The sequence below is a fragment of the Hypanus sabinus genome, chromosome 5, assembly GCF_030144855.1.
Source record: "Hypanus sabinus isolate sHypSab1 chromosome 5, sHypSab1.hap1, whole genome shotgun sequence".
Lineage (NCBI taxonomy): Eukaryota > Metazoa > Chordata > Chondrichthyes > Myliobatiformes > Dasyatidae > Hypanus > Hypanus sabinus.
The window spans coordinates 160,314,787-160,330,883 of record NC_082710.1 but is presented as its reverse complement, the minus strand read 5'-3'; the positions used below and the strand labels follow the sequence as shown (position 1 = coordinate 160,330,883).

At 45.2% G+C, this 16,097-nt stretch overlaps 1 protein-coding gene across 5 annotated transcripts in view; it reads right to left on the bottom strand.

The window, feature by feature from the left end:
* Nucleotides 1–10,299: 10,299 nt before the first annotated feature.
* Nucleotides 10,300–16,097, bottom strand: part of LOC132394510 (uncharacterized) — a 35,885-nt gene continuing 30,087 nt past the window's right edge. For 3 of the 5 annotated variants that reach the window (XM_059970767.1, XM_059970770.1, XM_059970771.1), the window contains 2 exons: nucleotides 15,402–15,439; nucleotides 10,304–14,085 (listed from right to left, as the gene is read on the bottom strand). In XM_059970767.1, the coding sequence (XP_059826750.1) occupies nucleotides 14,011–14,085; nucleotides 15,402–15,439 (113 nt within the window). In that variant the 3' untranslated portion in view covers nucleotides 10,304–14,010. Of the gene's footprint in view, nucleotides 14,086–15,401; nucleotides 15,440–16,097 lie in introns of all 5 variants that reach the window. The other 2 variants (XM_059970768.1, XM_059970769.1) reach the window with 2 other exon arrangements.

Below are 16,097 nucleotides of genomic sequence, written 5' to 3'. Positions count from 1 at the left end.
CTGCTTATTTTCCACCAGAATAATATTGCGTACTTGATATATCCTAACATTTTCCCAAATGCTGATGTCAAGTTGACAAGTCAGGATTTCCTTACCTTCTGTCTCACGTAAATCGGTCATGTTTGTTTCCATCCGATCTGCAGGAGCCTTTCTGCAATATGTAATATTTTGAAGATGATGCTTATACTTTCGAGGTTGGGCATTTCTGTACTTTATATGTGCCATAAAGAGACATACTCCAACTACTTTCCTGACTTCTGTGATGGCATCCAAAAACAATATATCCAGGCCAGCATAACAACAATCCCTGTCTCCTGAGCGGAGGTACAGGCTCACATTTCCCCCAGGTTGTGAACTCCCTGCAGAAAGCTGATAGGAGACCAAGCTGTTTCATCAACATCACCTTTATCTGTTTCTGGTTTGTGTTGGTACTCCATCTCAAACTGGTTTCAATGAATGGTTGATGGTCAACATGGACTCGGTGTCATCGAATGTAGAACAGTGGGGCACAGAAACAGGCCCTTCAGCCCAACATATCTGTGCTAACCATGATACCAATCCAAATGAATCTTACTTCCCTGCACATGGCCCATATTTCTCTATTCTCTGCCTGTCCAATGCCTGTTTATTATTGTTGAATATACCAAGATGTGTTAAGTTTAGTTTTGTTACACAGGTATGTATAATTTACTCCTCCTTAAGTTCATGTTGAAGTATGTTTGTCATGTCTGTACTGTGGATGTATAATTCTGATCATAAACTTGAAGGTCAAGATGGGTTCATTGAACCACAAATTCCCCCCCCCCCCCCGCGACATCCACAAAACTGTTTATTTCATTTCCTGTACATCTTCCTTTATCTTTAATGTGTTTCTGGAAAAGTTTTCGCAGTTTGGAGATCGATTGAGTGCTCTACCACTCTGCTGTCTCCAAGCACATAGCAAGAGACGAGTGAGGTCAGCCTCATGGTGAAGTTTGGAGATGAGGCGAGTCCATGATAGACTCCGTTTCCCCAATTAAAGCATTGCGGATGATACAGGCATCAAAGCGAATGCAGAAAGTCAGCGAGTGATCAGTGCCGACTACCTGCCTTTTGCTGCTGGATAAGGGTATTCATGGGTAACCGCCAGTCGATCGTCACTGATGGATAAGGTGTCCGTGGGTGATCACCAGTTACTCGTCACTGATGGATAAGGTGTCCGTGGGTGATCACCAGTCGATCGTCACTGATGGATAAGGTGTCCGTGGGTGATCACCAGTTACTCGTCACTGATGGATAAGGTGTCCGTGGGTGATCACCAGTCGCTCGTCACTGATGGATAAGGTGTCCGTGGGTGATCACCAGTCGCTCGTCACTGATGGATAAGGTGTCCGTGGGTGATCACCAGTCGCTCGTCACTGATGGATAAGGTGTCCGTGGGTGATCACCAGTCGCTCGTCACTGATGGATAAGGTGTCCGTGGGTGATCACCAGTCGCTCGTCACTGATGGATAAGGTGTCCGTGGGTGATCACCAGTCGCTCGTCACTGATGGATAAGGTGTCCGTGGCTGATCACCAGTCGCTCGTCACTGATGGATAAGGTGTCCGTGGGTGATCACCAGTCGCTCGTCACTGATGGATAAGGTGTCCGTGGGTGATCACCAGTCGCTCGTTGCTGATGGATAAGGTGTCCATGGGTGATGCTCTTGTTGCTGTTGCACGATTTCATTTGGGGTGATCTGTAAGTTTTTGTGGGGGGGGGGGGTGATGTTTTTCCTCGAATATCTTCCATGGTTTGATTTGTTTCGTGACTGTCTGGAGAAGATGAATCTCAAGAGCTGATAATAAATGAACATTTGGAGGGTCTGTCAGCATCTTTTCTCTCCATTACTCACCAAGCCCCATCCCGCACATCATCCGTGTCCCTTCCCTCCAACATACAGACATAAAATAAAACATTGTGGAAGTGCCCGAACCAGACCACGCACAATGCCTGTGACTCCATTTTGCGCTAGGGCTCATGATTAACCCTGTGCCGTTGTCCGTATGTCCTGCAACAGGCACACAACACAGGATCAGCAGCAGAAATTGGTAAAGCTCCTGCCACGTAACAGGACAAGAGGTTTCCCTTCAACTCCCTGGATGTGGAGCCCACTGCCTGCTGCTGACCATGGCCACCTGTCGGAGACCCAGGTTTAACATCCCATAGCACTCAGCTCTGTGTCACAGCTGAGACAGGAATTAACGACACATCACAGTGAATGGAACAGAAAATGTGACGGGGTCCTATCTCGGTGGGAAACCCAGCGTGTGACATTGGGTATAGTTTTAATCAGGCAGGTTACGGGTCAGTCTCAGTGTGAGGCAGAGCACATGAACGAGTTCAGTTTCAGCAGGGAACTGAATACGTACATGGAGTTAGTTTCAGAGTTGAACTTTATATGGGGCTGGCTTGTTTCTCAGCATGGAACTGAGCACAGGGAGAGTTTAATAGACACTTTTCATTTCACGTATACAGACATGAAGAGCCTTGTCCATGCTGAACTCTCGTCCATCGCTGTAGGAACTTGATGGACTTAGTCAACAAGTCAGATCCAAATTCACTTCTTTATAACGTATACATCAAAGCACACTGAAATGCATCATTTGCATTAATAGCTAACAACCTAAGGATGTGCTGGGGGAAACCCACAATTTGCTGCACATTCCAATGCCAACATAGCATCCCCACAATCATTGTTCCCTCTATGATGTGTGCACGCACACATCTTTGTCTACTAGCGCACGAAGGAATTTAAACTATACACAAAAGTTTATCACCATGACGTTGGCATGTTTAGTATATTTCACGATTGTACATGATTACATTTCCTTTTCTGGTCTTTGATGGAGATGGTGTTGACAATGTGGAGTTTGCGATGATTTGCAGATTTTAGAACTAGCTTATACTGTTTTTATTGAAGAAATTATTCAGTGTGCACATGTTGTCGTCACTGAACAAAATATTGCACAGCACAAGAATTTTGCGCACACTGGACATTACAAATTAAGGGGAACATTGCCCACAATGACAATGTATGAGTGGGCCAGTGTCAGAGTGGGGAGTTGAGGCTTTGGCAAGAAGAGGAAGAGGCTGTAAAATGATTTATTTTTGGTTATTTATTCCTTCTTTATTCCTTATTGCACATTCAGAGCAGGGGCGATGCCAGTCAGCATCATGGAATGTTTCTTTACAGGATGTGGGAAGGCAGGGAATTCTCCAGTGTCCCGGATGACTTCATTTGCAAGATGTTTTCCAGCTGCAGCTTCTGACAGTGTTAAGGAGTTGGAGGTGGAACTGGATGAAATCCGGATCACTTGGGAATCTGAGGGGCACTGTTTCCTCTAAGATGCACAGCAGCACAGTGACTGAAATGTTCCCATGCACATAGCCTTTGTGGCTACATGGCTGAAATAAGTACAGAACAGAAAATGTTCACAAAATATGAAAGATTTTCTTCCTTATAATGTATTTCATTTAATTAATTTCAATTAATAGTATGTAATTTTTCAATTTTCATTCTACATATTCATAGTAATCGTAAGGGTAAAACAATCATTTGAAGAGCGGTGCAGTTTTCAGGCCATGTAAAAAAAAACTTCTTTCTCAGAGCAATGTTTAGTCTGAACATCTGTAAACAGGGAGGTGTACATACTCCCAAGGTGCAGGACACAGGTAACTGGAGGACACATCAGGAGGGAGAAGGGGGACAGGCAGCCAGTACAGAGTACCCCAGTGGCCATTCCCCTCACCTATAGGAATACTGCTTTGGATAATATTGGGAGTTACAGTGGCATGCAGAAGTTTGGGCACCCCGGTCAAAATTTCTGTTACTGTTAATAATTGAGTAGAAGATGAACTGATCTTCAAAACTCAAAGTTAAAGATGAAACATTCTTTTTAACATCTTAAGCAAGATTAGTGTATTTTTTTTGTACAATTTTAGAGTGAGAAAAAGGAAAGGAGCACCATGCAAAAGTTTGGGCACACAAGAGATTTGAGCTCCGGGATAAGTTTCACCAAGGTCTTGGGCCTCAATTAGCTTATTAGGGCTGCGACTTGTTCACAGTCATCATTAGGAAAGGCCAAGTTATTCAAATTTCAAAGCTTAATAAATACCCTGACTCCTCAAACCTTGTCCCTATAATCAGCAGCCAAGGGATCCTGTAAACTGCTTCCTAGCACTCTGAAACTTAAAATACATGATGCCCACAAAGAAAGAGAAGGCTATAAGAAGATAGCAAAGGGTTTTCAGGTAGCTGTTTCCTCACTTTGTAATGTCATTAAGAAATGGCATTTAACAGGAACGGTGGACGTCAAGCTGAGGTCTGGAAGACCAAGAAAACTTTTTGAGGGAACTGCTCATAGGATTGCTAGAAAGGCGAATCAAAACCCCTGTTCGACTGCAGAAGACCTTCAGGAAGATTTAGCAGACTCTGGAGTGGTGGTGCACTGTTCGACTGTGTAGCGACACCTGCACAAATATGACTTTTGTGGAAGAATCATCAGAAGAAAACCTCCTGAGTCCTCACCACATAATTCACCATCAGAAGTTTGCAAAGGAACATCTAAACATGCCTACTGCATTTTGGAAACAAGTCCTGTGGACTGATGATGTTGAAATAGAACTTTTTGGCCGCAATGAGCAAAGGTATGTTTGGAGCAAAATGGGGTGCAGAATTTCATGAAAAGAACACCTCTCCAACTATTCAACATGGGGGTTGATCAATTGTGCTTTAAGCTTGTTTTGCAGCCAGTGGCACAGGGAAAATTTCACTGTTAGAGGGAAGAATGAATTCAATTAAGTTCCAGCAAATTCTGGATGCAAACATCACACTATCTGTTTTAAAAAAAAAAGCTTAAGATGAAAAGAGGATGGCTTCTACAACAGAATAATGGTCCTAAACACACCTCAAAATCCACAATGGACTACCTCAAGTGGCACAAGCTGAAGGTTTTGCCATGGCTCTCACAGTCCCCCGACCTAAACATCATCAAAAATCTGTGGATAGACTTCAAAAGAGCAATGCATGCAAGACGGTCCAAGAATCTCACAGAAGTAGAAGCCTTTTGCAAGGAAAAATGGGTGAAAATCTGCCAAACAAGAATTGAAAGACTCTTAGCTGGCTACAAAAAGTGTTTACAAGCTGTGAATCTTGCCAAAGGGGGTATTAGTAAGTACTGATCATGCAGGGTGCCCAAACTTTTGCTTTGGGCCCTATTCCTTTTTTTGTTATTTTGAAACTAAAAGATGGAAATTAATATTTTATGCAAAATTACTTTTTTAAGAAATGTGTCATCTTTAACTTTATACCTTTTGGGAATCAGGTCACCTTCTACTCGCTTAGCTATTCACAGTAACAGAAATTTTGACCAGGGGTGCAACTGTAAATGTTAAGTTAAAGAACAGGACCTCCATGGATGTGATTACAAGATTGCTACTCGTGCCACTTGCCAAAGAGGCCAGAAACAGGAAGATCATACAGTTTATCATGCCTGAGGAGCTGGTGCAGCAGAGAGGGCTTCAAATTTTTGGATCATTGGGCTCTCTTCGAAGAAAGGTGGAACCTGCAGAGAAGGGACAGTTCGCACTTGAAGTGGAGGGGACTAATTTCCAACTGGGAGCGTTTGCTTGTGCTGCGTGGTGGGGAGTTTAAGTTAGAGTTTCAGAGAATGGGAACCACAGCACCAGAACAGAGAGGTTGTGGGGAAGGATGTTCAGCCTACGTACAAAGTCAGGAATCAAAAGGTTGAGCACAGTGAGACAAATGTTGTTTATTTCGATGCAAGGGGTATTGTAGGAAAGGTGGATGAGCTTAAGGCATGGATCAGCATGTGGAATTATGACATTGTAGTGAGGGCAGGACTGGTAGCTCAATGTTCCGGGGATCGGTAGTTTCAGATATGATAGGGTGGGAGGGATTAAAGGAGGAAGGGTAGGTTTACCCGTCACGGAAAATGTGATGGCAGTACTCTGTGAGAACAGACTGGTGAGCTCATCTTGTGTGGCAATGTCAGAGATATGGGGAGATTTTAAATGGATTCTTGGCATCTGCATTTACAGAGGAGATGGACACAGATAGTAACTGAGGCCCTCCATTGGCCACTGTCAACCATGGATACTGCATCCCAGCTGTCTACATGGTACACAAGGCAGTGTGATATGGAGAGCAGGTTGTTTCCCATTCTCCACGGAACTGATGAATCCAAAGGAAAGACCGAGACCTGCAGTTTGGTACCAGCGACATCGCAGGAGATGCCATTCAGCATTGAACTCAGTGCAGGACTGCCTTAGGGACTCCAGCTCTGGACTTTTCTTCAAAGTTTACTCTCGAAACCTTTCCCGTGAGTGGGTATAGCAAGAAAGAAACAAAGATTTGAGGTCAGTGTTTTCCTAAGTGAGCTGCCAACCACAGCAGACCGCCCACCTGCCTGAAGTAACTAGTTTTAAGACACCAGTAACCCACCTTTTCTCCTCCTGTCGGTAGAATCAGTTCTGCTGGGATTAGTAGCTAAGCCACACGTGAAGGCCAAGAGCTGGACTTGTTTCTCAGAGGCTGTTTGAGAAGCACACCATTGAAAGCATTTAACAGGTAGTGGGAGCTTATCCCCACGACCTCCCCCAGCTATAACAACCTTAAAGAACCACAGAGTCTAGCTAGGTCATGGACCATTTGCAGATTACAGATGAGGAGGTGTTTGCTGTCCTGAGGCAAGTTAGGATTAATAGATCCCCAGGGTGTTGACGTTGCATCGGACCCTGTGGAGACTAGTACAGAAACTGCAGAGGTATTAAAACATCTTCATCCACGGGTGGAGAGCTGGAGGGTTGGAGTATGGCTGATGTTTGTTTGTTTAAAAAAGACTCTAAGAATAAATCAGGAAATTATAGGCTGGTGAATCTAGGATCAATATTGGGAAAGTACTTGGAAGGTATTTTAAAGGACAGGATATGCTTATAAGTATTTGTATAGATAAAGGACTGATTAGGAATAGTCAACATGGCTTTTTGCATGCTAGTCATGTCTAACCAATCACACAGAGTTTTTGAGAAAGATACCAGAAATATTGATGAAGAGAATGTTGTCAGGTATTTAACAAGGTCCGACATGGACGGTTGGTCAAGAAAAATTCAGTTGCTTGGAATTCGTGATAAGGTAGTATATTGGATTAGTCATTGGCTTCGCAGGAGAAGCTAAGAGAATGGTTGTATGATGGTTGCGTCTGACTGACTAGTGTAGTGCCGCAGGGATTGGAGCTGCGTCCATCATTGTTTGTCATCTATATCAACAATCTGGCTAATGTGGTGAACTGGATCAGCAAATTTGCATATGACACCAAGACTATGGTGTAGTGGACAGCAAGGAAGACTATCAAAGCTTGCAGGATCTGGACCAGTTGGAAAATGGGCTGAAAAATGGCAGATAGAGTATAATGGAGACAAATGTGAGGTGTTTACTTTGGGAAGACCGACCAGGGTAGGTCTTGTATGGTGAGCAGGAGGGCATTATATGGGTCCATAAAACCTTGAAAGTGGTGTTACAGGCAGATAGGGTCATAAATAACACTTCTGTCACATTGACCTTCATAAATCAATGTATTGAGTAGAGAAGATGGGATGTTATGTTGAAGTTGTATAAGACATTGGTGAGGCCTAATTTGAAGTATTGTGTGCTGTTTTGGTTACCTCCCTACAGGAAAGATAGAGCATAGAAATCTACAGTACATTACAGGCCCTTTGGCCCACAATGTTGTGCCGACTGTGTAATAAGATTGAAAGAGTACAGAGAAAATTTACAAGGATGTTGCTGGGACTTGAGGACCTGAGTTATAGGAAAAGGTTGAATAGGTTAGGACTTTAGATCGGGTAAATACAAGCAGGCTTTTTCCACTTAGGTTTGGTGAGATGGCAGCTACAAGTTACAGGTTAAGGGTAAAAGATAAAATGTTTAAGGTGAACAGGAGGGGGAGCATCTGTACTCAGAGGATGGTGACAGTGTAGAACGAGCTGCCAGCACAACTGGTGGATGTGGTTTCGATTTCAACATTTAAGAAAGATTTGGTTAGGTACATAGAAAGGCCATGATCCAGGTGCAGGTCGATGGGACTAGGCAGATTAATGGCCTTGCATTGACTGGATGGGCTGAAGGGCCTGTTTCTGTGCTGTAGTGTTCTATGACTAACACCAGCAACAATATCAACAGCAACATAACAAACCAGCAACAGCAAATCAAGCCCCTTTCTTCCCTCAGTGATACAGATCAGATGGGATCCGGTTACCTGTAGCTGAATGGGCAGCACACTAAGCTCTGAGTCAGAGTGTCGTGAATTTGAGACCCGGTCCAGAGATTTATTTATTTAGTGACACAGCACGGAATAGGCCCTTCCAGCCCTTTGAGCCTCGCTGACCCAGAAACCACTGACAACTCCAATTTAAACCTGACCTGATCGCAGGATAATTTACAATGACCAGTTAATCTACCTGTATGTCTTTGGACTTTGAGAGGAAACAGGAGCACTTGGGGAAAACCCAGGTATTCTACACACCCCTTGCAGATGATGTCGGAATTGACCTCTGATGAACTTCCAGCTGTTTCCCATTTACCCTGATAATTTGGAAGAGGGAACTGAGTGTAGCGTAGCAAAATTTGCTGATGACACTAAACTGAGTGGAAAAGCAAATTGTACAGAGGATATGGAGAGTCTGCAGAGGGATAAAGATAGGTTAAGAGAGTGGGCCAAGGTATGGCAGATGGAATACAACATTGGTAAATGTGAGATCATCCACTTTGGAAGGAATAATAGAAGAGCAGATTATTATTTAAATGGTGAAAGATTGCAGCATATGCTGTTGTGCAGAGGGACTTGGAGTGCTTTTTCATGAATCGCAAAAAGTTAGCTTGCGGATACAACAGGTTATTAAGAAAGCAAATGGACTCTTGGCCTTCATTGCTGGAGGGATTGAATTCAAGAGCAGGGTGGTCATTCTGCAGCTATACAGGGTCCTGGTGAGGCAGCACCTGGAGTATTGTGTGCAGTTCCAGTCACCATACTTGAGGAAAGATTGTTGCCCCGGCCGTCGATCTGCGCTACCCCAGCAATCTAAGCATAGTCAAAACCCAGACTCCAGCACCATCAACGCGGGTTCCAACGACCATGGACACCTTCAAAGCGATTGCGCAGCCTCAAACTGCGACTCCAGCCTTGAACTCCAGGCTGGATCGTCACATGCTGCGATTGTGACTCCCGTCTCCACTTCCCCCACCACCACTCGGCAATCCCCTCTCCCTCAGATCCCGTCATCAACTCCTGGGCCCTCAGAAGATCCATCTTCCTCTCACCCCAACCCTCGCCTATCCACCGACACCACCAGCCTCCATTCTGTCCAACCTTAAACTCTCTGAGGCAGAGTGCTTGTTCCTCAGTAAGGGCCTCACCTATGTCCCCCCTTGCCCACACCTCAGCGAGTCCCGTGTACGCCATAGCGCTGAACTCTTCTTCCGCCGGCTCCGTCTTCGAGTCCACTTCTTTGACAAGGACTCTACCACCCCCACCGATGACCCCTCCTCCTGTCTTCAACCCTCCTCCTCTTCATGTACACCCCACCCTGGTCTACTGCCTGCTCTGGATCTCTTAATTGATAACTGCCGACAGGACATCAACCGTTAGATAGAGCTCTTATAGCTAGCGGGGTCAAGGGATATGGGGAGAGGGCAGGAATGGGGTACTGATTGTGTATGATCAGCCATGATCACAGTGAATGGCAGTGCTGGCTAGAAGGGGCGAATTGCCTACTCCTCCAACTACTGTCTATTGTCTGGACTTCACCACACCTTGTTCCACTTCCAACCTCACTCCTTCTGAATGCTCTACTCTCCACTCCCTCCGCACCAATCCCAACCTCACTATTAAACCCGCTGATAAGGGGGGCGCTGTTGTAGTCTGGCATACTGACCTTTACCTGGCCGAGGCACAGTGACGACTCGCTGATACCTCCTCTTATTTATCTCGCTGTCATGTCCCCTCTAAGGAGCACTAGGCAACTGTCTCCCACACCATCACCAACCTTATCAGCTCTGGTCCATCCACTGCCACCAACCTTCATAGTTCCCACACCCAGCACTTCCCGTTTCTACCTCCTACCCAAGATCCACAAACCTGCCTGTCCAGGTAGACCCATTGTCTCAGCTTGCTCCTGCCCCACTGAACTCATTACTGCATACCTTGACTCTGCTCTATCTCCCCCCCCCCCCCCCGTTCAATCCCTTCCCACCTATGTTCATGACAGTTCTCACGCTTTGAATTTTTTCAATGATTTTAAGTTCCCTGGCCCCCACTGCCTTATTTTCACCATGGATGTCCAGTCCCTAAATACCTCCATCCCCCACCAGGACAGTCTCAAAGCTCTCCGCTTCTTTTTGGATTCCAGACCTAACCAGTTCCCCTCTACCACCACTCTCCTCTGTCTAGCGGAATTAGTCCTTATTCTCAATAATTTCTCCTTTGGCTCCTCCCACTTCCTCCAAACCAAAGGTGTAGCCATGGGCACCCGCATGTGTCCCAGTTATGCCTGTCCTTTTGTTGGCTTCGTGGAACAGTCCATGTTCCAAGCTTTTAGGGGTATCCGTCCCCCTCTTTTCCTTCACTACATTAACAACTGCATTGGCACTGCCTCCTGCACGCATGCTGAGCTCGGTGACATCATTAACTTTGCCTCCAACTTCCACCCTGCCCTCAAATTTACCTGGTCCATTTCCGAAACCTCCCTCCCCTTTCTTGATCTTTCTATCTCCTTCTCTGGAGACAGCTTATCTACTAATATCTACTATAAGCCGACTGACTCTCACAGCTGCCTGGACTATTCCTCTTCCTACCATGTCTCTTGCAAAAATTCCGTCCCCATCTTGCAATTCCTCCATCTCCACCACATCTTCTCTCAGAATGAGGCTTTTCATTCCAGGATGAGGGAGATGTCTTCCTTTTTTAAGCAAAGGGGCTTCCCTTCCTCCACCATCAACTCTGCTCTCAAAAGTATCTCTCCCATTCCCACCCTCAACCCATCCGCACGCCACCCCACTCGAGATAGGGTTCCCCTTGTCCTCACCTACCACCCCACCCGCCTCTGAGTCCAACGTATAATTCTCTGTAACTTCTGTCACCTCCAACAGGATCCCACTACCAAGCACATCTTTCCCTCCCTCCCTCTGCTTTCTGCAGAGGTCGCTCCCTACATGACTCCCTTATCCATTCATTCCCCCTCCCATCCCTTCCCACCAATCTCCCTCCTGGCACTTATCCTTGCAAGTGGAACAAGTGCTACACCTGCCCTTGCGCTTCCTCCCTCACCACCATTCAGGGCCCCAGATAGTCCTTCCAGGTGAGGCGACACTTCACCTGTGAGTCAGCTGGTGTGCTATACTGCGTCCGGTGCTCCTGGTGCAGTCTTCTATATATTGGTGAGACCCGACGCAGACTGGGAAACCGTTTCGCTGAACACCTATGCTCTGTCCGCCAGAGAAAGCAGGATCTCCCAGTGGCCACACATTTTAATTCCTTGTGCCATTCTGATATGTCCATTCCTGGCCTCCACTATTGTCAAGATGAAGCCACACTCAGGTTGGAGGAACAATGCCTTATATACTGTCTGGGTAGCCTCCAATCTGATGGCATGAACATTGACTTCTCTAACTTCCATTCATGCACCCCCACCCCTTCTTACCCCATCCCTGATTTATTTATTCTTCCCCCCTCGCCCCCTTTTTAATCTCTCTCTGCCCATCACTGCCTGTTCTCCATCTCCCTCTGGTGCTCCCTTCCCCCTTTCGTTCTCCCTAGGCCTCCCATTCCATGATCCTTTCCCTTCTCCAGCTCTGTATCCCTTGTGCCAATCACCTTTCCAGCTCAGCTTCACCCTACCCCCTCAGGTCTTCTCCTATCATTTCACAATTCCCCCCTCCCCCTTCTACTTTCAAATCTCTTACTATCTTTTCTTTCAGTTAGTCCTGACGAAGAATCACAGCCCGAAATGTCGACAGTGCTTCTCCCTATAGATGCTGCCTGTCTGCTGCATTCCACCAGCATTTTATGTGTGTTGCTTGAATTTCTAGCATCTGCAGATTTCTTTGTGTGAGGAAGGGTATACTGGCTTTGGAGGCACTGCAGAGAAGGTTCACCAGGTTGATTCCAGGGATGAAGGGGTTAACCTATGAGGAGAGATTGAGTCGTCTGGGACTATACTCTCTGGAATTCAGAAGAATGAGAGGGGATCTTATAGAAACATACAAAATTTTGAAAGGGCTAGATACGATAAAAGTAGGAAAGTTGTTTCCATTGGTAGGTGAGACTAGAACTAGGGGACATTGCCTCAAGATTCAGGGGAAAAGATTTAGGACAGAGATTAGGAGAAACTGTTTTTCCCAGGGAGTGGTGAATCTGTGGAATTCTCTGCCCAGGGAAGCAGTTGAGGCTTCTTCACTGTTATGGACCAACAACAATAAATGTAGAATGGAGTTGGGGAATTATTGCAAAACAACTAAATTTATTAACGTTTATGCAGAAATATAGAACATTAAATGAACGGCTATCTTAAACAGAAGTTTACGGTATTATGCGTCTATAGCTCCTAAAGAAGCAGACTTAGAAACAATTCTTAAAGTGTCAATTGAAACTGTCATGGAGATTCATGAAATGTGTGAGAGGAGAGATTTGAGTGTTCACGATACACGAGAGTCGATCTTGTCGATTCACAATACAGCAGAGAGGTGATCTCAAAGAACCAGTTCCCAAGGTTTCCAGCCGCGGGGTACTTTTTCAAAGAGTCCAAAAAGAGTGAGATTTCACAGAGTAACTGACAGGGAATGCCCCTTTTGCCGAAATGGTCTCCACACAACACTCAAGACCATGCAGGGTTTAACCAGAAGTGTGTGCCACAATTTACGTAGGGATTTTACGAAACGTCAGCCACTTGCGAGATGCACAGCGTGCTGCCGACTAACCACAATCCTTTGGGTTCATTCGAAGCCTGCAACCTTCACTCACTCTCTTCCCATTGACCCCTTACCGAGCGACTCCAATGAACCACTGCCCATGAAACAACTGTGACTCTTTTATACCGTTGCGGATATGTCATCACGTGACTCTCACAGAAACAAAGTCATGAATTCCCAGTGAACTACATGGCGTCCCAAGAATCAAAACTACAAGCTTCCAGCAAACGAGACTATAGATACATCACACTTAGTAAACAAAACTAATATCATGTGACATCCACCGGAATCTAAACTGTGGACCCATAACATCACTAAATAAATTCAACATACAGTTAGATTTTTATGTAGTAGGTGAGTTAAGGGTTATGTAGAAAAGGCAGGTAGATGGAGCTGAATTTACGGACAGATCAACCATGATCTTATTGAGTGGCTGGGCAGGCTTGATGGGCCGGATGGCCTACTCCTGCTCCTATTTCTTATGATCTTGTTATATCATCGACCCTGTCTGTGAAAATCTTCCCCTCCACCCATACCATCTTGCTTTTGACATTACTATCTTGGGGGGAAAAGAAAGATTTGGGTTGTTTACCATATCTGCATCTCTTTAATAATGGTGTACATTATGGTTCCATTACCTCAGCCTTCTTCATTCCAACTCGTGAAGGTTGAGCAGGATTGTGTTGGGGTGCACACACTGTCAACATTATTCCTGGAAGACTGCCGGCTGTGAGTCCCTGTAAACTCTGGGTGAATGGGATGCTGGGGTGGGTGAGCCCCTTTATTCCTTCATGGAATCTAGACCTATAATTCCAGCATTAAGGACAGTGGTGCTGGATTGCCAGGCTGAAAGTTTCTCTCTGGAAGCCAAGAAAAGACACTGTTTGCAATCAGGATAAGCTTACTCAAAACTGACAACATCGAGTATTTCAAGCTTGAGTTAATAGCAGGAAAACAGAGAACATCATCCACTCAGATCAGCAAGCGAAGACTGTTGTGTCCGGTCTAAACAACCAGAGCCTTCTTGGATTCAACTTTGTAACTTGATTCAGCTTCCAGGTCATGCGTTTCCCCAATCAGCTGGAATAGACAAATTGCAATTGTTACCGTAAGACAAAGGGGCAAAATGAGCCTCCATTTATTATCCCTCTCAACCCCATTCTCCTGCCTCCTCCCCATAACCTTTGATGCCCTTACTAACCTAGAACCTATCAAATTCTGCTTTAAATTTACCAAACTGTCTGCAGCGATGAATTCCATAGATTCCCTACCCTTTGCCTAAAGAAATCCCTCCTCTTCTCTGTTCTAAAGGGACATCCTTGTGTTCTGATACTGTGCCCTCTGGTCCTACTCTCTCTCACTGTAGAAACCTCCTCTCCACATCCACTCTATCTAGGTTTCTGAACATTCTATAAGTTTCAACGAGATCCCCCCTCAATCATCTAAACTCCAGTGAGTACAGGCCAAGAGTCATCCAATGCTCTTCTGTTGTTAACCCTTTCATTTCCAGGATTATTCTTTTGAACCTCTCTGGTCCCTCTTCACCGTCAGCACATTCTTCCTTAGATAAGAGGCCCGAAACTGCTCACCCAATATTCCAAATGTGGTCTGACCAATGCCTAAGAATTACAATCTTATTTTTATATTCTCATCCTCTTGAAATGAATGCTATCATTGTATTTACCTCCTCACCACCGACTCAACCTGAAAGTTATACTTTAGGCACGCCCGAGTCCTTTGGCAACTTGTATTTTTGAATTTTCCACCTGTTCAGAAAATCATTTACTTCTGTATTTCTTCTGCCAAAGTGCATGACCATACACTTCCCAACACTGTATACCATCTGCCCCTCTTTGCCCACTCTCCCAATGTCTCCAAGTCCTCTGCAGACTCCCTGCTTCCTCAATACCACCTGCCCCTCCATCCTTATATTGTCCACAACGAGGGTGCAGATTACCTGATGATGAACGTTCAGACTCACACCACGGTGACACAGACCACAGAAGCAGCAAGTTGGACTGAACAAATGATGCAAAACGAGGACACCAAACCAGCCACACTGTGCAATTCCAGACTGGGGGGTAGCAGTGGGGTTGGGTGGGGTGGTAAGGATAATTACTGGTCATAAGTTATGTGAAGAATATGTCCAGACATGTGAGTAATGAAACAGTAAGAGAAATTATAATTATGTAAATTCCGATCACATTTTGTACAAATGCCGAAAATGGCCCTAAAGGTTTTCTCTGGGTGCAACAGTGCATAGGAGACTGTGAGAGGATTTTATGGACAGTGTGAACATGTGAGTGTAAGAGAGGGAGGGGGTATCAGTGAACTTATCAAACCATGCTTGGAACACCACACTAAAAAGCAGGAGAAATTATTATTATAAAAATTACCTGTTTAATGTCTCCTGCCTGTGCCTTGTTTCGATTATCTCTAATGAACAAAATATCTTTCATAAATTATAAATACAGAATATTGCCAGATTATTTACACTTAAATTCCAGCCTCAATAAAATGATTTTTAATTTTAGTTTGCTCTTATTTTGGTGGAGCTTCTCCTCACAGCTGAGTTTGAACACTGAGTGCTGACGGGACCTCTGGATTACAGACTGGAGAAGCTCCCAGGTCAGATAGTACGGAAAGTTAAACCATCATTGGAAGAGCCGTGTTACCCACAGTAACCACCCGAGGTGTCTCCCACAGGGAAATTCTGCACCCTAGGACTGTGATTTTTACTGATGGGAACCCCTGTGCTCTGACGCCACGGAATCGGGATATAGGCCCCTGACCTGCACTGGGAGCCGCCTTCATGTTACTGGTCTTCGGAAACCGAGGCTTTGCACAGGTCTGTTATCTCATTCCCATTTACTATCATTCCCTGGATCTGTGCTGCAGCAGATCTACAACAATCAGTCCTTCCACACAGGATCCACAAGGTCCCAAACGATTAAAATGAACAGACAGGGAGACAGTATGGATTCTTAACATTACACATACTTTATCCTACTCTCCCTCCACCTCTCTCCCATTTCCCACCCCTCTCCTCCCCTCTTCCCACCCCTTCCCTCTCTCCACTTAAATTCCAGCCT